The sequence below is a fragment of the Taudactylus pleione genome, unplaced genomic scaffold (genome assembly GCF_031769625.1).
Source record: "Taudactylus pleione unplaced genomic scaffold, aTauple2 ptg000162l, whole genome shotgun sequence".
Taxonomy (NCBI): domain Eukaryota; kingdom Metazoa; phylum Chordata; class Amphibia; order Anura; family Myobatrachidae; genus Taudactylus; species Taudactylus pleione.
The window spans coordinates 1,661,667-1,683,198 of NW_028284564.1; the positions used below are offsets into that span (position 1 = coordinate 1,661,667).

Below are 21,532 nucleotides of genomic sequence, written 5' to 3' on the forward strand. Positions count from 1 at the left end.
ATATGTGTAATAGTATTTGTATAAAGATTAGATGTATGGAACAAAGGACAGTTCTTAGACAAGGATGACATAAGCCAGCGATCTTTAGGTGTAGAACTTATTGTGAAATAGAGATGGTAGGTAAGTAGGTAGGTAGTTTAGGCAGTTTTTCTTTGCTGGTGGCAATGTCAGCTCAGATTTTCAAAGGCTGAGTTTGAGGTTATGAGCGGACATTCAATTTGAACAGTCCAGAGAGGATAGATACATTTAGCAGGAGATTAGCATGTACAGCTTAGAAGAGAGAAGGGACAGATATGTAGAAAACTAGAGATGAGCAAACCACAATGTTTTTTGTTTGGTGTCATTGATCTGATTGATATAAAGTGAACAGAGATAAAGTTCCAACCAATCAGCTCCTAACTGCCATGTCACAGGCCTATGTTTGCAAAATGACAGTTTGGAGCTGATTGGTTGGGACTTTATCATCGTTCACTTTATCTCCATCCAAGGCTTAGTAAATAGACCCCATAGTGTCATAAACCATTGTTTTGTTTCTATATTTATTTTGGTTTTACAAAAACTAGGATACAGTAGTGTTTTGATTTGGATTCATCCAAAAAATTAAAATGTAATTAAAAAAAGGTAAAATTCCCTTACAATCATGTAATTATGAGCTGCTTTTCTATACATTACTCTTAGAATTATAAATGAATGTGGTCATTTATGGATCTGAAAAAAATTAAAGAAATGAATTAAATTCTACTAGTTGATTATACAGGGAGTTTGGAAAGCCCCTCCGCAGTGACTTTGTGCTAAGTGTGTGACAGACAGTGGTGGTTCCAGAGGTGGGGCTGCAGCACAGTCCAAAATTCAAATAGGTGAGCCACACCAACTGCCACCCCAATCGCTGCCAAACATCGCTGGCCGGTGCTCACTGGCAGTTATTGTGGCTCCTCTATTTGAATTTTGGACTGTCACACGCTTAGCATACAGTCACTGCAGAGGGACTTTCTGTACTTCCTGTATCAGCACCACATTCTTCATTAAAGTTACATTTAAGGTCAAGTGTTACTATTTTCTAAAGTGCTGCTTAGTCAAGTCTCATTTACATTCCATTACAACATATTTTCCTGGAAGATTAAACCTCTACACACTCCCACCCCTAACCCAGGGGCGCCCGTATCAACAGTGCCAGAGCAGAGCTCTGTGTCGCCTTGTGGTCCCCCGAACACAAGAGGTCACCATGTGCTTATGGACATGCTATTTGTGCTGCGTACTGCCTTTTTTGGAGACCTTCATTGATTCACCTGGCATGTTTTTATCCATGGATTTGTCACACCAAATAATGCTAAAATATTAAAGCAAGCAACTCTTATTTTATGCCATAACTCAGAAGTTATTCCCTGTTTAAGAAGCAAAAATACAATTTTATTGCAAGTTGTTAGGAGGTGAAGTTTGTTTGCATTGTGACTGTTATTAAATAGTAATTGTATCTTTTTGTTTTCATGAACAGGTGGTTGACCAAATAGACACTTTAACTTCAGATCTGCAGCTGGAAGATGAGATGACAGACAGCTCAAAGACAGACACGTTGAATAGCAGCTCAAGCAGCACAACAGCTTCCAGCTTAGAAAAGATTAAACTTCGCGCTAATGCACCTTTAATAACACCCCCTGCACACCCCTCAGCTGTCCTGACAGTACTCAGGAAGCCCAATCCACCACCGCCACCTCCGCGGTTAACACCAGTGAAATTTGAAGAAACGCAAAGGTTAAATAACTCATCCAACGCTGGGAAGAATAATGGAATGTTGCTCCGGAATGGAGGTTTACCAGGGGGACCTGTCAAACTTCCTAATGGTGACAGATGTACAATTCATACTATAAAAGTGGATAAAATGACAGGACAGCAGATAACACACAGACCAGAAAAAGACCGGTGTTCTCAGGCTTCAACGAGAGAACGTGTACGCTTTAGTGAAAATGTTCTATACCATGGCTACTGCCCGGACTGTGATGTTCGATCTGAAGTGAAGAACAAAGATGTACATTTACATGAGGAATCTGTACATTTGACGGCAAAACTCCCCCATCATTGTCCTTTACCGCCACCACTCACACCACCTTTTCCTATTGAAAACGGTGGACTAGGAATGGCCAATAGTGGCTGTCACACTCTATTAAAGCCTGGCAATCAGCCCCCGCCAACTGCACCAAAACCACAAAAAACTATATTGAGGAAATCAACCACTACAACTGTGTGATATTATTTTTTACATTTAGATTTCTGTTATAATATATATTAAATATTTGATAAATGAGCACTTTAAAGCAATAAAAAGCCCAGATACTACCCTACTATCTCCAGAAGTGTCATAGCAATCACTTGGTAAGTGTATTTTTTGGAACATTTATAATTCAGCTTCAATGTTTGATTTCAATTATAAAGCCTGATTGTTCTGAGCTTGTGAAACACACAAAAGATTTACTAAATTGAAAGTTATTTTTTAAATAAATGAAACAAATATGCCAATAACAAATATTGCAGAATGGGTCCTGCTAACTCGCTCGCAGACTGGGAGCAGACAGTCAGTGACTGACAGTCTGCTGCTGTTTGTGGACGGGGAATGGGTGGCAATGTCCTCTGTTTCCAGAAAACAAAAGGTTGCCAGGATCTCTGTCGGCTGATGGAGATTTCCAGGCCTCTTCCACTAAACTGTGGCGGCTGGCAGCAGGACCCCATCGGTCGCCACAACTATCTGATACTGCATTGTACAATGAAGCTCAGATAAGTAATGCACAGGAGGTGTGATGCCACCTGCTGCATTACCATATCTGCAAGGGTCACAATTGCAGTGCAGCCTGTGTGCATTCATCATATCTATAGCCTGCAATTACGATCCTTGCAGAATCAGGCCCTCAATCTCAAGATTATGCTTTTAACATTTTATAAAATTACTACTAAACCTAAAAGATGTGTTTTATGTAAAAGAGCTACTAATAAGGATTGCAACCATATAAAAGTCCCCATGTCTTCACAGACACTTCATGTGTCCAGCTCTATAAGGGTATCTTATGTTTCGTTGTCATGCCAGAAGAGAACAGTACACCCATCAGCCATAATATTAAAAAAAAAACTCCTAATATTGTGTCAAAGCATAAACTCTACAAGACCTCCTGAAGGTGTCCTGTGGTATCTGGCACCAATACATTAGCACCTTTAAGTTCTGTAAGTAGTGAGCTGAGGTCTCCATGGCTCAGACTTATTTTTCAAGCACATCCCACAGATGTTCAATCTGATTGAGATCTGGGGAATGTGGAGGCCACACCTTTTCTTTTACTTCAACACCTTGAACTCTTTGTCATGTTCCTCAAACCATTCCTGAACAATGTTTGCACTGTGGCAGGGCGCATTATCCTGCTGAAAGAGGTCACTGCCATCAGGGAATATTGTTGCCATGAAGGAGTGTACCTTGTATGCAGTAATGTTTATTAAAATGGTACATGTCAAAGTAAAATATACATGAATGGCAGGGCCCAAGGCTTCCCGGCAAAACATTACCATACTGCAGTCCCAATTCACTTGCAATTCAATTTGAAACAGTAAGTCACAGATGTTGCGCGTTAATTCTGCAGTATACAACCTATTTGAAGAACAGTTCATGAAAGAGGGGAAAATCATCCTGAACTCCAAAAAAAGTGGGAAGTAATATAGCAGGACAGTGTAGACGGCTGTTAGTGGCCATAAGCAGAGTAATGGAGGCAGGTAAATGGTGTCAAATTGTTGATATTTGTAACTTTTACAAATTAAGGAAAAATTATAGACAGCAAGTGTAGTTCAGCAAATGAAAGTGTCTAGATTATATTGGAGTACTTTAAAGAATCTCTGTAGTGGTATAGTGTGTATACAGTATGCAAGTTTACAACTCCCATCTGCAAGTACAGAAACCCATTCCCATCAATACAATGCCAGGATACCGATGGTAAGTAGTGGAGTTGGGGGGAGGGTTAGACGTTATAGTTAGGCACTAGGGGGAGGATTGGGGTTAGGCACTAGGGGTGGTGGTTAGGATTAGGGTGCGGGGAGGGGAGGTTAAGTTTAGGCACTAGGGGGAGGTTAGGTTCAGGCATCGGGGATGGAGGGTTAGGGTTAGGGTAGAGAGAGGAGGAGGGTTAGGATACCTACCGACAGGTGTTGGTATCCTAACTCTGTCAGGATGCCGGCATCGGGATTTTGACCACCAGGATCCCACGCACCGGCATCCCGTACCCAACCCTTTTTAATGGCCTGATTTTCCTATATCAAAAACCTCTACTTACATTATCATTTATTGGGAGCATTGTCCCAGGGGTACTGCACTTTGTCCTATCATTTTTACATTAAAATAAGGATTTTTTTTGTTGAGAGATCAGCATTCTGTGCTGTCTCCATCACTTCAGTGCCTAGAGTCCTCGAGCACTAGGACCCATAGTGGCACTCTCTGAAGGTGTCTCCTCCATTATGCGCTTATGCAAGGTTGCGCGATAGAGTCCTGTGTGCACAGAGGTGCCCCACAAGCTCCGGAACCTGCTACAGTCCAAAGGGCTGAGGACATATGCTGTGTCATTTCTGCTTAGATGCCCACAGTGAGTAGCTGACCAAGCCTGATGGTGCATTCTGCATCAGGCGCACTACAATGCCCAGAACACTTTGTATGCTCCACCCTGCCACTGTATGTCCACCAGTGGTGTAACTAGGGTATTTGGAGCCCAAGGAAAGTTAAAAAATGGAGCCCCCCTCCACAAGTAGGTGTGCGCACCGAAAATGCAGGCGTGGTCATATGCGTGGCGTGGCAACATGACACATCACTGTTTCTCGTCACTCTGGGAACATTCCGTTCCATTCCATATTCACCTTAATACCACAAGTAGTAGTGCCCCTCTTGCAATGCGCACTGTAGTAGTGCCCCTTATGCAATGTCCCCAGTAGCAGTGTCCCTTATGCAGTGCCCCCTGTAGTAATGCCCCTATATGGTGCCCCCAGTAGTGCCCCTTATACAGTGCCCCCAGTTGAGCACTCTTATACAGTGTCACCAGTAATGCACCCTTATACAGTGACCCTTATGCAGTGCCCCCCAGTAGTGTCATTTATACAGTGCTCCTTATGCAGTGCCCCAAGTAATGCCCCTTATACAGTGCCGCTAGTAGTGGTTCCCCTATGCAGCGCCACCAGTTGTGGTCCTCCCTATGCAGTGCCCCCAGTAGTGCCCCTTATATAATGCCCCCAGTAGTAGTTCCCCCTATGCAGTGCTCCCAGTAGGTCCCCCCCAGCAGTGCCCCTTACATATAAAAGGAAAAAGACACATACAAAAAAACAACAACACTTACCTGAATTCCTGCGCGCGCCACTGTCCGCTCCTCCATCCTGCTGGGCTTCCCCCGGCTCTGCACTATGTGAGACTTCATGAGCTTATGAGTGAGGTCCACCCCGGCTTTGGCAGTGGCTGTCTGACTCTCATTGGCTGCCAAAACAAACTCACTCCGTGCGGTCCTTACTACACTGACCAGTGTTCTGGACTGCGGCCGGCGGCGCCCCACCGCTCTGATGGTTTCCAGGTGCTCGACACCCCATAAATACGCCACTGATGTCCACTATGCCACTGTGTGTAAACCACGGCTGTTAACCCCTCCAATAACCCTGTATCTGCTGTTACCAATGATCTCAGTACCCTGGTTTAGGATCACTGTCTTGAACGGCAAACTAAGGGCCTGATTCAGAGCCGGACGCAATTAGCGCTCGCTCGTTCAGAAAAAGAGGGTGGCTATTCAAATGATCCGTTTATTTGAAAAATACGCCCCCTGGCCGCTCGCATCATACGTCATGTCCGCTATCAGATTAATCGAGTACATCGAACAGCGTATGAACTGCTCGCTATTCTTGTGGTTGGTTTTTCCTACCACTATATTGCGAGCAGTTTTGACTATAAAACAACCAGGTGACGTGGTCAATGACGCTGCTGTTGTAATTATGCACACCCATAAAACGCCCGTTTTGACCTTTAAGCACGCCTGCGTTCTTAATTCCACTCCCCGTTTTCAAGCACCTTCCCCTGTTACCACCCACATACGCCTCATCCTGTCACTCAAAGTAGCAGGCATTCGCTATATAGCGAACGATTTTCGGCCGCACTGACTGGTTCGCGCATGCGCATTATAAACCGTACGCATGCGCAGAAGTGCGAACATCGCTCGGAACGAGCGTACTGCCGCTTACGAGCGGCTCTGAATCAGGCCCTAAGTTTCATCTTAATCCACATCGAGAACCGACTTAACTTCACACGATTTCTATTTGAATAGCAAAAAGTTGCAATGTTTGGCCAACTCATGGCTACTTCAGTCAGACCCATTGGGTCCAAAGTGGATGTCGATTATCATCATCAGTGTGTATGTTGCACCAGGAGTTGCACAGCCACAATTCATACCCCTCCTGACAGGCACATAGTTGTCTATGTTGAGGTTTACATTTGTGTGAATACACCTATACTGTACACACCACTTCATCTCCTGTATCACCTCTCTAAGTGCAAGGAGTCATAAGTGCAAAATGTGATGAAATCTACAGATATATACGTAACAATTTTTGTGAGCAATAACAAAATAGGCTTACATCCAACTCTTCATCAACCACCTTATTTTTATACTTACTATGATGTCATCCATTTCAAATTGACTGATGTGCCATCCCATGGTATTACTTACAGGAAATCTGCTCTGTGCAGGAAAATATCTTCCACCACGATCACACGTTATCTTAGATATCTTCATATCTAATGAAAAGCACCTTAAACCTGTACAGTACATGTATATTTTTATGTTATTAGTACCGTATATACTCGAGTATAAGCCAAGTTTTTCAGCACATTTTTTGTGCTGAAAAAGTACCCCCTCTGCTTATACTCGAGTGAAGTGTAGTGCTGACCGGACGAAGTTCGGTCAGCGCTACACAGCACAAACACACAGCCGCCGGAGCCGGCAGCTGTGTGTTTGCTGTAATCAGCAGCCGCTGAGAGTCTGTCAGACTCTCAGCGGCTGCTGCTGCTCCCACTGCGGGAGCCATCTTCCGGCTCCCGCAGTGGGTAATGGGAGAGACGTCATGAGTAATGACGTCTCTCCCATGCAAAGCGGCTGGAGGAGCCGTTAGCAGCGGGACCAGGAGCGGGAGCTTCAGGTAAGTAATTTTTTTTTTAATTCTTCTTATTACGTCTCTCTCTACTGGGGGGGGGGGGCTACTGGGGGCACTACCAGGGGGCGATTACTACAGGGGGCACTAAAAGGGTTTATTACCACTGGGGGAACTACCAGGGGGGATTACTACAGGGGGAACTACCGGGGGGGGGATTACTACAGGGGGCACTACCAGGGGGGATTACTACAGGGGGCACTAAAAGGGGGATTACCACTGGGGGTACTACCAGGGGGGGATTACTACTGGGGGAACTAAAAGGGGGGGATTACCACTGGGGGCACTACCAGGGGGGGATTACTACTGGGGGCACTGAAAGAGGGGATTACCACTGGTGGCACTACCAGGAGGGATTACTACTGGGGGCACAACCAGGGGGAATTACTACTGGGGGCACTACCAGCTGCTGTCATTTCCCACCCTAGGCTTATACTCGAGTCAATAAGTTTTCCCAGTTTTTTGTGGTAAAAGTAGGTACCTCGGCTTATAATTGGGTCGACTTATACTCGAGTATATACGGTAGCTTTATTGTGTAATGCTAATTTGAGGTCCTTTAAATGCTGCTGTGATGGCATAATTGAAAAACAACCTTTAATTTTCTGTAATACAATTGTTTATTACCTCTTGATATTCACTTACCTTTTACAGAGCTTATTGTATGTGAACATACCTAAATGGACCCAGGAGATTTACTACGTTTGACTATGTGGATCCCATACTGAATATGACTATGGTGAGCAAATAATTGGCTTTTTCTACTTATTGGAAGATTTGTTTCACTATATATTTATTTTTCTATAAGATTTTTTGTAAGATTTAGTATAGAAATGGAGGAGACATTTTGTGTGCACACTGCCCTTAATTTATGTGGATAATGACAGTGGTATATCTGTAATAGGTCCTTAACAATGACTCAAGGGAAGACCACCCTGCACACACAGAGCAGACTCTCCTACTGTGCAACCCCACAGGGGCATATTAACATCCCAGGGGTGCCTGTGTGCAGCAACCCCCCTCCTCTGTGTAGTGCCACCCCCCACCTTCTGTGGATGGCACCATCTCCCCAGTGATATGTGGGAAGATGGCACATATGCAGAACATAGCATAGGCTTTCAATACACTGCAACATCTTTCAGAAGACATTACTGATAAGATGGCGCTGGTCCGGGACCTGTTTGCTGGCAAAAGTGTGAGGTATGCTCTGAGTGTAGGGTGGTGCAGTGCAGGTCCCCCTGGACACAGGGGTCCCTGTGCTCTGCACATCCTACACACATTGTAATACGCCTACGCAACACCCACCTCCCTCTTCATACCTACTGCCAATTAGAGCCATCCTTCCGACAATGTCTTTGGAAATATGTCACAGACACAGGAGATTGCATGTACTCTGCTGCTGTGCCAGAGTCTTGCTACTTTCTGTGTTTGTGCTTTAATTCCAAATATACTCTTCAGAGGACTGTCCGACTTCAGTCACATAAGGCTGGGATACATACGTGCTGATGATGATGCTTATAATATCCAGCAGATGGATGAGGGCTGTGCGGTAGCATAGATGCTGGTGGCTCTGAATACAGACCGAAATACAATTTATATCCTAATGGAGTAATGCATCTGCTTTATGGCATACCTGCCTATACTCCCTAGAGGCTCACAATTTTTCGGGTAGCCCCCCGCACCCCCGGAAGGCGTAGGCAGATCTCCCATGTCCTGCCCACTTCCTAATGTAGCGGGCAGGATGGGGAGATTTAATGGGGAATTCACGGGTCCGCAAGGAGGGGGCGGGGATAAACAACTCAATTTTTGTCATTTAGCCCCGCCCCCTCACTGAAGACCCGCGAAACAACCAATATTTTACGGGAAAGGGACGGGTCTAATTATGTCAACAGTCTGGCCCCACCCCCCGAAACAGCCTGCAGCAGCTGGTCTCCGGGCTGCTCCCTTAAAGGATTTACACATAGTCGCTAAGTATGCGTAAAGTACAGCTATGAATCAGGTCTTGTGGGACTCTGACTTGGTCAGAATGATTTGTGGCATGGTTATTTTCTTCCATCCTTCTAATGCAGACAGAGCTATCCATTATAGAAATATATATCATATTATCACAAAAATAATGTCAGTTTTAAATGCAGTTACTTGAGGTGAAAGCAAAACTGTACTGCAACATGAATATGTTTTGTTAAGCGATTCTGATAAAATATACAGTGTGCCTTGTTAGCTGTAAATTATTCATAGTTATCCTGACTCCTGAGATCATTGTATAAGGGTTTTTATGGTACACTGTTTTTAATACATAGCAATAAACAATTTAGCCTTGTAAATGCACTTAAGTGTGATGATATGTTAATAAAGACAGTTGTATCATTATTGGATGGTTCTTTCTGGCATCTGGTGATATTGTGTGCAGAGATGCAGAAACGGTAGTGGGGGGGGTTACTAAATGGCCGGGCTTATTGGAGGGACCGGTTGGGGGACACGCGTCAGCTGCTAAGGGGAATATTGTCACACAATGGGTGGAGTGTATGCAGGGCCGGCCCTGTGTGTATGCAGTCACACCGATACTCTTCTCACACTCTGCACAATTGCTCATGGCATATTAATCAAATAAGCATTTGGTGTGCATGAAAGCAAGAGTGTAGCAATATAATATACCAGTCTAATCAGTGATCATTTTACTACACTATTCTGCTACAGTACAAAGTTGTCATAGTTTGCAATTATAAAAGTTGGATAGCATTAATTTGCAGAATTCTGCTCAAAGTCAGAGATTACGATGTGCAACAAATCCTCCGCTATTAGCCATCAATTAAATATAAAAACAGCTCTAATATAGCAGAATAATTCCTCATCTTGAGTCCACAAAGAATTAAAAAAGAATTATCTTAATAATGATAATAATAATAATAATATTAATAGCATATGACAAAAATACCTGCTCTCCTATTGCATACCTTGCTCATTGCCAGCCCTGATTAAATATATAACATATTAAATATAAGAAAAATGTGACATAAATCACTGCACTGTAATTGAATACAGTACTAATTGCCGACATTGTATAATATTCATAACATCTGACATAAATCACTGAACTGCAACAACCTACATTACTAAATGCCAGCACTAATTAACAAAATATTAGTCTGTGCCATAACTCTTTGAACTTATCTCTGGCCCATACTGCCTTCATCCAGACATGTGATAACTGGGAGAAAGGATATTATTCTGGCGTCAGGATGCAATGCCTTTCCCCCAGTCTGCTGACCTCTGACCTTATCCACTCTCTGAATAACATCAGATCAAGTCGAAAGGTCTCACATTTTCACCTCCAAGACCAGACAGACTTCCTAGCCTGAGCAGAGTTACATGAAGAACTTAGAAAAACATAGGACCTGATTCAGACCTGCTCACTAGCAAGCGATCGCTCGTTGCTGGCGATTTTTGCAAATGTGTGCATGCGTATAGTTCACAGTGCGCATGCGCAAATTAGTACGAGCGATCGGGATGCGCTTGCTCACCCTGCAAAGACAGCCCAGTGGAATGAGTGACAGGAGAGGCCATTTGTGGGTGGTAACAGAGGCAGGGCAGTAGTAACGGGGGAGTGGAGTTGCGGACGCAGGCGTGCCTGAGTGTTTCAACATCATTTTAGAAGCGTGCATAATTAACCGGCATCATCATAGTACACGTCATCTGGTTAAATTATTCACTGAAGTGCTCACAGTGCTTGCGGTAGGATATAGTCAACCACAAGCGCTGCGGTCAGATCCGATGGATCCCGATGTACCGATGGTTGTATATACTTCCTGGAGATGATGTCCGCTAGTGGGCGGATAAAGACAGGCTGGTGGACGTCTGTAAACACAGTGATCGCTCGCCAATACATAGTGGGCGTGCTTATGTCTTGCTGTGCGATCGCCTGTCTTGACGTCACTTAGCTGAATTTCCATACACTGGGAGCGAGCGGGTCTGAATCAGGCCCATAGTCAGTAGTAATGGTTGCAGCAGCAGAAACACAATTCCTGATGTTCCTTAGTTACTGGTTTATTGTGTTTGAAACATATCTGCAAATCTACTTGGATGCTCTTCTTAATGTATACTTGAGCAAGAATTAAGGATGATAGAAAATACTTTTTTTCAAGACTCACAGAAAACACAGATACAAGAGAATAATTTATAAGCAGTTACGCCTTTCAAAGAAGCATGCATCAGCATGCAAAGTGATGTCTATTGTAAATTACAGCACATGAAACACTTTGTACTTTAATCTGAAAATGAGTATGCTGCAGAGGACAAACTGCATCAAATTTTATGAAGCAATTCACATTATGCAACAGCACACAAGCCCATTACTTTCTAGGATACAGTACAATCTTATGTGTAAGTGCATATTTTTTGTTTAGTTCTGCCTATATAATTATTCATGAACTCAAGACTACAGTATAGATTAACTACCGCAATGTAATTCCTGCTGCTCTTTTGTTTAGTAGCCATTCTTTTTATATGCAATGCGAGAAATAGTGACGTAGCATTTTATTGCTATATATGTCACTTTTCTGGATGGCATGAAAAAAATACTACATTGTGTGACATGCATAAAATAGATTTTAGCTCAGATGATATTTTGAAAGATCTTGTCCACAAACTGTCAGCAAATGTTTAAGACCTGCATTTTGTATTAGTTATACCCCTTTCACATCAGAAACCCGGGTCTGACCCCGGATTTTGAACACGGGTCCAACCCAGCTGCAACCTGGGTCATACCCCTTTCACACTGCACCTTCAATCCGGGTTATTCCTGGGTTGGCCCTGTTCACAACGAACCTGGGTCAGCCCTGTAAAATCCTATGGATGTCATAAAAAATTTACTTTTTCAGCATCACAAAGGAATCATGGCTGATGGATTACCTCTGTGTAGCCTTAGGTTCATGAGTGTTTGTGCTTTACTGTATTTTTGATTCAGTCAGTGAGAGCATGATGCAGCTTCTGACAGCATAGTGTACAGTTCACTTCTCAGGGCAAGGATAGAGCTCCTTCCAGTCTGGTGGGTTTTTTGCTCTCACTTGGGCTGGCCAATTTAGGGTTGACTTCTAAACTAGTTGAAAAGGACTTCACGTTTCTCAAACATTGAAAGATCTGATTATTCAGGCACCAGGCCCATTGGCAAGATGAGAATAAATGGGATTGAAAACAGCAACCAAAGGTGCTTTCCAAAAATCAAAACAATAAAAACAAAATACAACCAAGTCTACCAAATATAAAAATAAATATGAAAAACAATCTGTGAACTAAAATTTATTCCAAGCTCTAAAAAGAATATTGGATCCATATTACTGAATAAAAAGAAATAGGGGATTATTTATTTGGGAGAAGATCTTCAAATCCAGCAAACATTGTAGTTTTAGACCAATTTATGTATTCTCCATATTTATCATTACATTCAGGATGCGATTTCCATCTCTGGGTACTTCCATCAGAGGGTCTTTCCTGCGGTAGCTTCCCCATACAAAGCACAAGGAAGCTTTTACTTTTTTTAAGATGAAAGGAGGCATTACCTGTACAGCCAGCTGTCATCCTATGCCATCACCATCTCAGGATGGAGATAGCAGATGCGATACATCAAAAAATGCTTAATTATTTTAATAAAACATGTGTGACATTTTTTTTAAAGTGTATTAATACTATTTTTCTATTTTTTACAATATGGTCCCTACATACCTGGATATTACATCTTTTCTCCAATGGAGGACTGGGGTGCCTTACTGCACCTTACCAAAGTATACACAATAATCTTACATTTGTGCAGCATAATTTGAAAAGTTACTCTAAGTCTGGAAAAATATACTGTGCTTTTATGATACTATTGTGCACATTGGAGTCTCATATATAGTTACAAATATGTATTTATAATTGTTGGAATATTATATCAATGTGATTTTTTAAAATTATATTTTGATGTGTTGAAAGATATTACAGGGTGTATTTGTTTCACTAATCACAAGCCAAATCCATGATCCTAACATTTTTCTGTTTTATTGTGCATAATTATTAGCCAATAATGTTTTCATTTGCATAAAAACATCACTTCATATACGCTAACGCATTTCGCCATTCATATTTATCAAAAGTTCTTTGTTTTTTAATAAATAAGTCAGTATATATAAATGTAACTCTGTTCACATGATTATTTTTTGATAATGTGTTTTTGTTTCACAAGTTACACCAAGTTACACAGTGCTGCTCACTGTAGTTTTATATTCTCCACCCCAATAGGCCACTAATTCTTTTGTTGTGCATGTTTATTTTGTCCTTCACTTTCCCCTATTTTTGAAATAAAAAACACATGAAGAATATTTAAGTGAATATAGATTCACATTTTTGAAAAAGTCTTTGTTCACATGCACACACCTGTTAATAATCATATGTTCTTTATCACAGATTGATGTCATTTATACAGATGTGAGTGGCTGTTTCAAATTTCTATATACTGTATCTATAAATCTGATATATAAGGACAGTCGCTCTGCTGTATATGATTGTAGCACTGGCTATTTATGGTGCTTCACTAACAAGAAAAAAGTTGAATTATAACAGTTGACTTTCAACTTCAGTTTCATCTTTTATATATATTCATGTAATTCAGCCTCTGCAAGGTTCTAGACCCCCAACCCCCACAACATTGAAGCAAGTGTCCTATATGACTATTAGTACAGGATAGAGGATGAATCCGTAAAAAAGAACTCATGAACTAAGGATAGTGCATTACAGTGAGTGGCAGATTTTACCTAGAGGCTGCAGCCCCCCATCCCCGCAGTACAGGCAGCAGCAGCCCCCCTCATCCAAGAGGATAGAAGCTGCAGCTGTTTACAGATATATTTCTTTCAGTAATTGTGAAAATTAGGCAGTAATGAAAGTCAAAAAGAGATTAAATATAGTTGACACAGTTTCATATTCTTCAGTTCTAGTTTGGAGTCTGCAATTTGCAGTTGTGGACTTCCTAAAATGTAAGTAATATCCATCATTAAAGAACCAATCAGAATGCAAGGAAGTCATCACATCACGTTTATTAAACTAATTTTTTATACATCACTGTTTGCCATCACAGTGCATAAGACAAACAATAATATGTCTATTTAATGTTAATGATAGTGATTGCAATTTAACAGGTAAGGGAACCCTAAAAGCATTCAGTGGAGATTGAGGAGAAGAAATGGGGGTTTAATGGACCATAGACAGAGAAAATAAGGGGCAGATTTACCAGTTGGAGATAAACCCTTACTTCTGCATTTGTGTTGTAAATAGGCTATTTTATCATTTTTCAATATGTATCAAAAGGCATATAGCATAACTGGATTGCATAATAACTCTGCTACCAAGTTGGCTTTTCAACGCTTTTAATTATTCCTTAATGCTATCTTTGACAGACGTTATGACTTACTAATGTACTACTGGTATAGATGCGCAGTGTGACTGGGATGGGAAATATTGTGCCTGAGTCGACTTTCCTGGAGGAGTTGCATCTGGCCATTTAGGGGTTGGGAATGGTTGCTTTAAGTCATTAAGCCAAAATGGTGCGATTCTATGATTCATATTGCCCCTCCCCCTTCCCACGAATCCACAATTCCTGGAATTACATTCCCTATCCTGCCCACTTCACTTGGAAATGGACGGGATACTGGAGATTCAACCATTCTTCTAGGGATCCTGGGGACTACCTGAAATATTGTGAGTCTCCACGATGTTTCGCGAGAGTAGGTAAGTATGTGTTTCAGTTCCTCCCATTAGGAGGAGGAACTTCTGTTTAGCCATAGAGGTGATAAACTGTGCTATCGACAGGTCTCTTTCACAGATTGGGATATAGCTTCCAAGCACTACATCCTGATTATATATAAGTACTAAATTTAGCAGCTAATAGGGATGCCAAATGTTATGAGAACAATGTTGTTACAAGATGGCACATTTATTGTACATGTATGGCATTTTACAGCTTCCCATGCCCATTACAGCTACACAAAGGACTAATGTGATGCAGGGGGCACCAACTCTCCAGCAACTATGATTTTGGGGTCTATTTACTAATCCTTGGAGAGAGATTAAGTGGATGGAGATAAAGTACCAACCAATCAGCTCCTGTCGCTTTACAGGCTGTGTTTTAAATTGACAGCTAGGTGCTGATTGCTTGGTACTTTATCTACATCTACCTTATCTCTCTCCAAGGCTTAGTAAATAGACCCCTTTGATACATTGCAGTTCTAAGACTTGTTTTATCACTGACAAATATGACATATTGATACATTTTCCCTTTGTGAGATCAAAGATCAGGATGAAAGCTGAAACAATTAATACAATGTTGTCATGCCTGTGCCACCATTCTCATCAGCATTATTAATGTTCTTCATCAACCTACTTATTTTATTCCCCATCAATTTCCTCTTTTTCCTTCATATCATTATTATTAATAATTTTTGCAGCCTTTCAGTTCAAAAGTTGTCATTTCAAACAGAATGATAAATTAGAGATATATATCTTTATTTTTTTCTATAGTGGTTTCATTCATTTTTACAGCTCTCTTGTGCAGTATAGTATAAAATAAAATTGTGATAAAAATCCACTCATAGTTTTAGCTTTTTCCTTGTGTAGCATTGTGTCCACTAATCCAATTTGGCTTCATCTGGTCAGAGGTGTGCCTAGCCATTCTTCTACTGTAATAACACAAATCAACAGTAACATTTGTTATAGTGTAGTGCGCAATATAAAATATTATCTATCTATTTATTTCATAATCATCTGTCACAATCTGCTGCGTGCAGCACTAGATCTGACAGCCCACTGTCCCCTGGGCTCTCTCTTTGCTGTTGGCTTTCATTTCAGATTCTAACTGTCGTTTCAAAGACTGTGCTAGATGAATGATAGTTAGAAGCTGATTGGTTGCTTTATCTCTCACCAAGGCTTGATACATCTCCCCTTGGGTCTCATGTCAGTGCCAATGGCCCTATAGGCGCATTGCATTTCGGTGGATTTGAATTTGTGGTCATGGGACAGCTGATGTCGAAAATTCTCTTAATTTGGAACTTCACTGGAACAATTAAGCTTTTGTTGTTGCTTTTTGGCAGAGTTTTTATGAGTCTATTAACCACTTAATTGACAATTTTTTTTGTCAAAACCGCACAGAAATTGTCGTTTTTACTTAACTTATCCAACTATGGAACTATGTTCCCCTCCTCGCACTTTTACTTTAGGCACATACACCTAAGAGTGCGGTTAGCATGGCATTCCGGGGTGCGATTCCGGCAGTGATGTTGGTGGTCTGGGGAGTCGGAGGAGATCCGTTCTGTACATGTGCAAAATGGATCTATTCTGCAATAGCTGGGGATAGAGTGGGCAGGCATGGTCCCATGTGATGCAACCTTGCCAGATGTCACATTCGACCATACCAGTTAAGTGGTTAAGGAAGAGTGAAGAGCTTACCACTAGAGAGATACCGTACCCCTAAATCTTGATGATCTTATAACTTTATGTATTAAGATAGACATCCAATACTGGGAATGTGCTCAGAAGAGGGAACAATCAAGGTGCTCAAGCTTTCGTCTGGATCCACATTTTTTGACACCAGTTGAACCATTGGATGCAAATAGGCCGGTCATGGAAATCCATGAAGGAGCATGAGAAGGGAGTAAAACCAGACATCATCTTACACCAAATGCCTAGGAAACAGGACAACCTAACTGGTACCGAGAATCCAAGTTGGCTGTTAAACATCACCATCTGGATCCTTGAACAAGTTCTTTCATCATACTTGTAGCTTTCACAGAAAATATTCCCAGTTTCTGCTCTGTTGGATTTGGAGTGGAAGAATTTTTTATCACAGCTGCAGTTGTCTCCAAACTCAAGTTTCCAGTAATTCCTCTACTCACCTCTCTCACGCTTACTGGTATTCATGCAGGAAAAATCATAATGCCATGATTGGGTACTGGACAGCTTCCTTGTTGATGAGGGTTGGTGCTTTTTATAAAGAGAAATTGTTTGTTTTATTGCTACCCACAGCAAACTTTTCCATTATTTGGGGAATTCCTTGGTTCCATCAACATACTTCTGTTATCGATTGCCATACGTCTCATATTTTGTCTTGGGCATCTCATTATCAATCCAATTGTCTTGAGAAAGTAAGACCAGTAAAACCAGTTGCACTCTATACCACCTCTTCTAAGATCTCTATTCCAGCTCCCTATGAATTTATTCTCTGATGTGATTTGCAAACAAGGCACTGTGTTTACCACCTCATTGTAAATGGAATTGCCCAATTGATCTCTTGCCTGGAAGAATCCTCTCTCAGTGTAGAGTTTATTCCCTTTCTTTACCCAAACCAAGGCAATGTCTAAATATATTAGGAATAGTGTTTATATTAAGGAGAGTGTATTAAGGAAGTGTTTTAACAGCAGATCTCACTCACGAGTGGGTGCTGGTTTCTACCTTATTAAAAAGAAAGATGTCTGCAGGTTTGTGAACAGATGGTGAGCCGGGTCCTGGCAGTATGTGACTGCTAGGTGTTGGTGTGCCCTTCTATTTAGAGTCCCATGGTAAAACCATGCAGCACTGCAGGTGGGGCAGATTTAAAATGTTCAGAGAGATTTAGATGTGAGAAGGGTGTGTCCAAACTGAAATCTAAATTGCAGTGTAAAACTAAAGCTGTCCAGTATTTGTGGGCTACATGCAAAAGCAGCTAGTATTTACCCCACATGCAAAAAAAAAAGTAATTGCACCCCTTGCAGTGTAGTGGTTTGTCCAGGTCCATAGTTACTTGCACTTTTATGCTTTACTCTCACATTAGAATCAGGCCCTAAGGGTCTGAATGCCAAGTTGAATGCATGCCTATTTGTGGAATGTATCATGTGTTTTCACTTTGTGCCTGCACTGGAACTGTGGGCGTTCAAGTATGTGCAGTGCAGAGTTGTACAAAGTTTGATCACATTACAAGTTTGAGTGAAAAGTTCCATCAGACTTGCCAACAATCTGGCCGCCTCCTCTGGGGGAAGGCAGCCAGATCGGCACAGAAGGGGGGTGTGGTGGGAATTTGGTGGCGTGACGGGGGCGTGATGTTTCATTACGGCCACACCCCGCTACACAATGTTGAGATTACTGGCATTGTGCAGCCGTGGCTATGATAAAGTGATTCAGCTATGATAAAGTGATTCCACTTCCCCCCCAGCCAGCATCCACTCCCCCGGACCGCCCACTTACAAGGGGGAGTGGATGCTGGCTGGGGGGCAAGTGGAAACCGGCGGAGTGGTGTGGGCGGGTGGTGCCGGCCAGGAGAATTGCCCACTCCGTGACGCTGGGAACACCACCCAATTTTTGGAAAGCTCCCAGCCATCCCAAGGGGAGTGTAGGCAATTATGAGTTACATATGTGTCCAGATACATCATTTAAACCTAGATTAGGGCAGGTGTAAATGTGCACTGATGAGGATGACAAGTATTAAACCAAGAGTACAGAGAGGGTGCAAATTTACACATTATTTTCTGTGCAAGCAATGCAGGAACACGTACACCTGATTTACATTCCAGCAAGGGAAGAGTTATTTCATTATTACTCCAATTGAGAATAAGAGCTCCCAGTCTAGACTGGCGTTTTACTTTTGTATTTGTTTTCCATCAGTGCATGTAATCACTTTGGATAATTTCAGTACTGGAATAGCATAAATTGCAGTATAGTAAGTGGCTCCATAGCAACCAATATTTATCACTATCTCTCTTTGTTCACTGCTGCACACACCCACTTTTAATTCCCTGCTGATTGCTGCCATTCCCTGCTCGCCATAGGGCCACCATTTGTTTAGTAGACTACCACTGTGATATGTGCAGCATTCAGTGGTGATTTTGGGGGCTAGGAGATTCTAGGGGGTAGATTTACTAAAGCTTCTAAAATAAACAAGTGGTGGTGTTGCCCATAACAACTGATCCAATTCTGTCTATCATTTTCTAGGGGTTCAGACTGTAGATAGACAGTACTTAGATAGACAGTGTATAGATAGACACCAGATGTTAGACAGACAATAGGTTGACAGGGACAAAAGGTCGACACAGGAAAGGTTGATATGTAAGAAGGTCGACTGGTACAACTTGTCAACAGGGTCAAAAGGTCGACGTGAAAATGGTCAACACAAAAATGGTTGACACATGATTTTTTGTTTGTTTATTTCTTAGGGTTAGGGTCATGCACCTACCCTGACGGTTAGGGTTAGGCACCAGGAAGGAGGGTTAGGCACCAATGGGAGGGTTCCGTTTAGGGTTACAGTGAAGATTAGGGCCAGAAAAACAATAATGTGTCGATCATTACTGTGTCAACCATTTTCATGCCGTCCATTTGACCATGTCGACCATGTTTACATGTCGACCATAATTACCCATCGACATTCTTACAGGTCGAACTTTAGTGTGTCGACCTTTTGTCCCTGTCGACCTTTTGTCCCTGTCGACTTTTTGTCCCTGTTGTCTGTGTAACATCTGGTGTCTATCTAATTACTGTCTATCTCTTATAACACACCCATTTTCTAGAATGCAAAAGAGAAATGTTAGTTAGAATCTGATTGGTTGCTATGGGGAACTACACCACTGTTTTAGAGGCTTTAGTAAATCTACCCCAAGGTATCTCAATACTTACCAATTAATAGATAACATGGACTATAGAAACCCAATTTGCATATGAACTTTACAAATTTAGAGGCCTATTTAGTAAACTTTGTTACCCAATATACATGCAGAAATGGCTGGTCGGGAAGGATTAGAATTATTACACACTGCCATGGGTGAAGCTATATTTGAAAGCAAAGCTGTCTGACTGCATTGCCTCACACACCACAGAGCATCCCAGTGCCAGTCACACAATACAGAGATCATATCAGTGACCGCAGTGCTTAAAGTGGTACTAGAAAAGTGGTCGAACTCACCCCCCCTCCCCTCGGCGGTTTTTGAAAAAAAGGGACAGCGCATCAAAAGAAAGATGTGATCTCAAAATAAAGGGGTTTGGTCACACAATAGTATTCCCAAATCAAATTACATCACACAGTAGCACAATCTTGATTCACCTGATTCACATTACACGACATAGTAATGTCCCTTATTCATGTATAACACACAGCAGTGCTCCTTTTACACAATGCCCACATTTGTGTTCCTTATACACAATGCCCACAGTAGTAGTGCCCCTTACACATAATGCCCACAGCAGTAGTGCCTCTTATGCAAATGCAATGCCCATTGTAGTGGTGTCCCTGATGCAGTGCCACCAGTAGTGGTGCCCCCTATGCAGTGGCCCCAGTAGTGGTATGGCCCCTTATGCAGTGCCCCTAATAGTGGTAGTGTCCCTTATTCGGTTCCCACAGTGGTAGTGCCTTTTATGCAGTTCCCACAGTGATAGTGCCCCTTATTCAGTGCCCCCAGTAGCGGTGGCCCTTTTGCAGTACACTAATAGTGGTAGTACCCACAGTGGTAGTGTCCCTTATTTAGTGACCCCAGTAGTGGTGCCCCTTATGCAGTGACCCTAGTAGTGGTGCCACTTATTCAGTGCCCCCAGTAGTGGTGCCCTTTATGCAGAGCCCACAGTAATGGTAGTGCCCTTTATGCAGTGCTCCCAGGAGTGGGGCCCCTTATGCAGTGTCCCCAGGAGTGGTGCTCCATGTAGTAATGCCCCCAATAGTAATGCCCCGTAGTAATGCTCCCTGAGTAATGCCCCCAGTAAGTAGTACCCCTAGAAGTTATGCCCCCTATATTGCCGTCATGACGTCTCTCCCATAGTGCCTGTGGGGGAGCGAAGCAGGAATTCAAGAGTGAGCTTCAGCCTCTGGCTGCTGCTGGCGCTGTGGGGAGGGAGCCGGGCGCCTGCTGGTAACAAAATCTCAGGGGGAACCTGGCAAATGGAGCCTCCCTGCGGCGCCAGGCTAAGGTGGGTCGGAGGAGGCGGAACAGATTCTGTATCCAAATAGAAGTGATGGAACGCAGTTCCGCCCCTTTCCGGACCACTTTAACCCGAGTGACCATCACACAATTCCCAGTGCTTTGCAGTGAGTGCTACAGAGTACAGCATTATACAGAGTGACACAGCATATAATATAGAAAGCATCAGTGACCACTATATAATACACAAAAAAGCATTGCAGTGACCAACATATAAAACTGAGATCATCACAGTGACCACAGACATTGTTAGGGTAAAAGGGGGTGAATACAAAGACCCTAGTGAGGTTTAGGTAAGATTGCTCACCCCAGTACTTACAGTATGTTTACAAACTGATAAACAGTATTTATGTTAATGAAGCCAGCCAGCCACAACCTTTTTATGT

At 42.4% G+C, this 21,532-nt stretch overlaps 1 protein-coding gene across 1 annotated transcript in view; it reads left to right on the top strand.

Moving 5' to 3' along the window:
- Nucleotides 1-21,532, top strand: part of PRR16 (proline rich 16) — a 393,045-nt gene that overhangs the window by 247,850 nt on the left and 123,663 nt on the right. Inside the window, exons 2-3 of the mRNA XM_088475154.1 lie at nucleotides 1,493-2,367; nucleotides 7,849-7,933. Of these exons, the coding sequence (XP_088331280.1) occupies nucleotides 1,493-2,242 (750 nt within the window). The 3' untranslated portion in view covers nucleotides 2,243-2,367; nucleotides 7,849-7,933. The remainder of the gene's footprint in view (nucleotides 1-1,492; nucleotides 2,368-7,848; nucleotides 7,934-21,532) is intronic.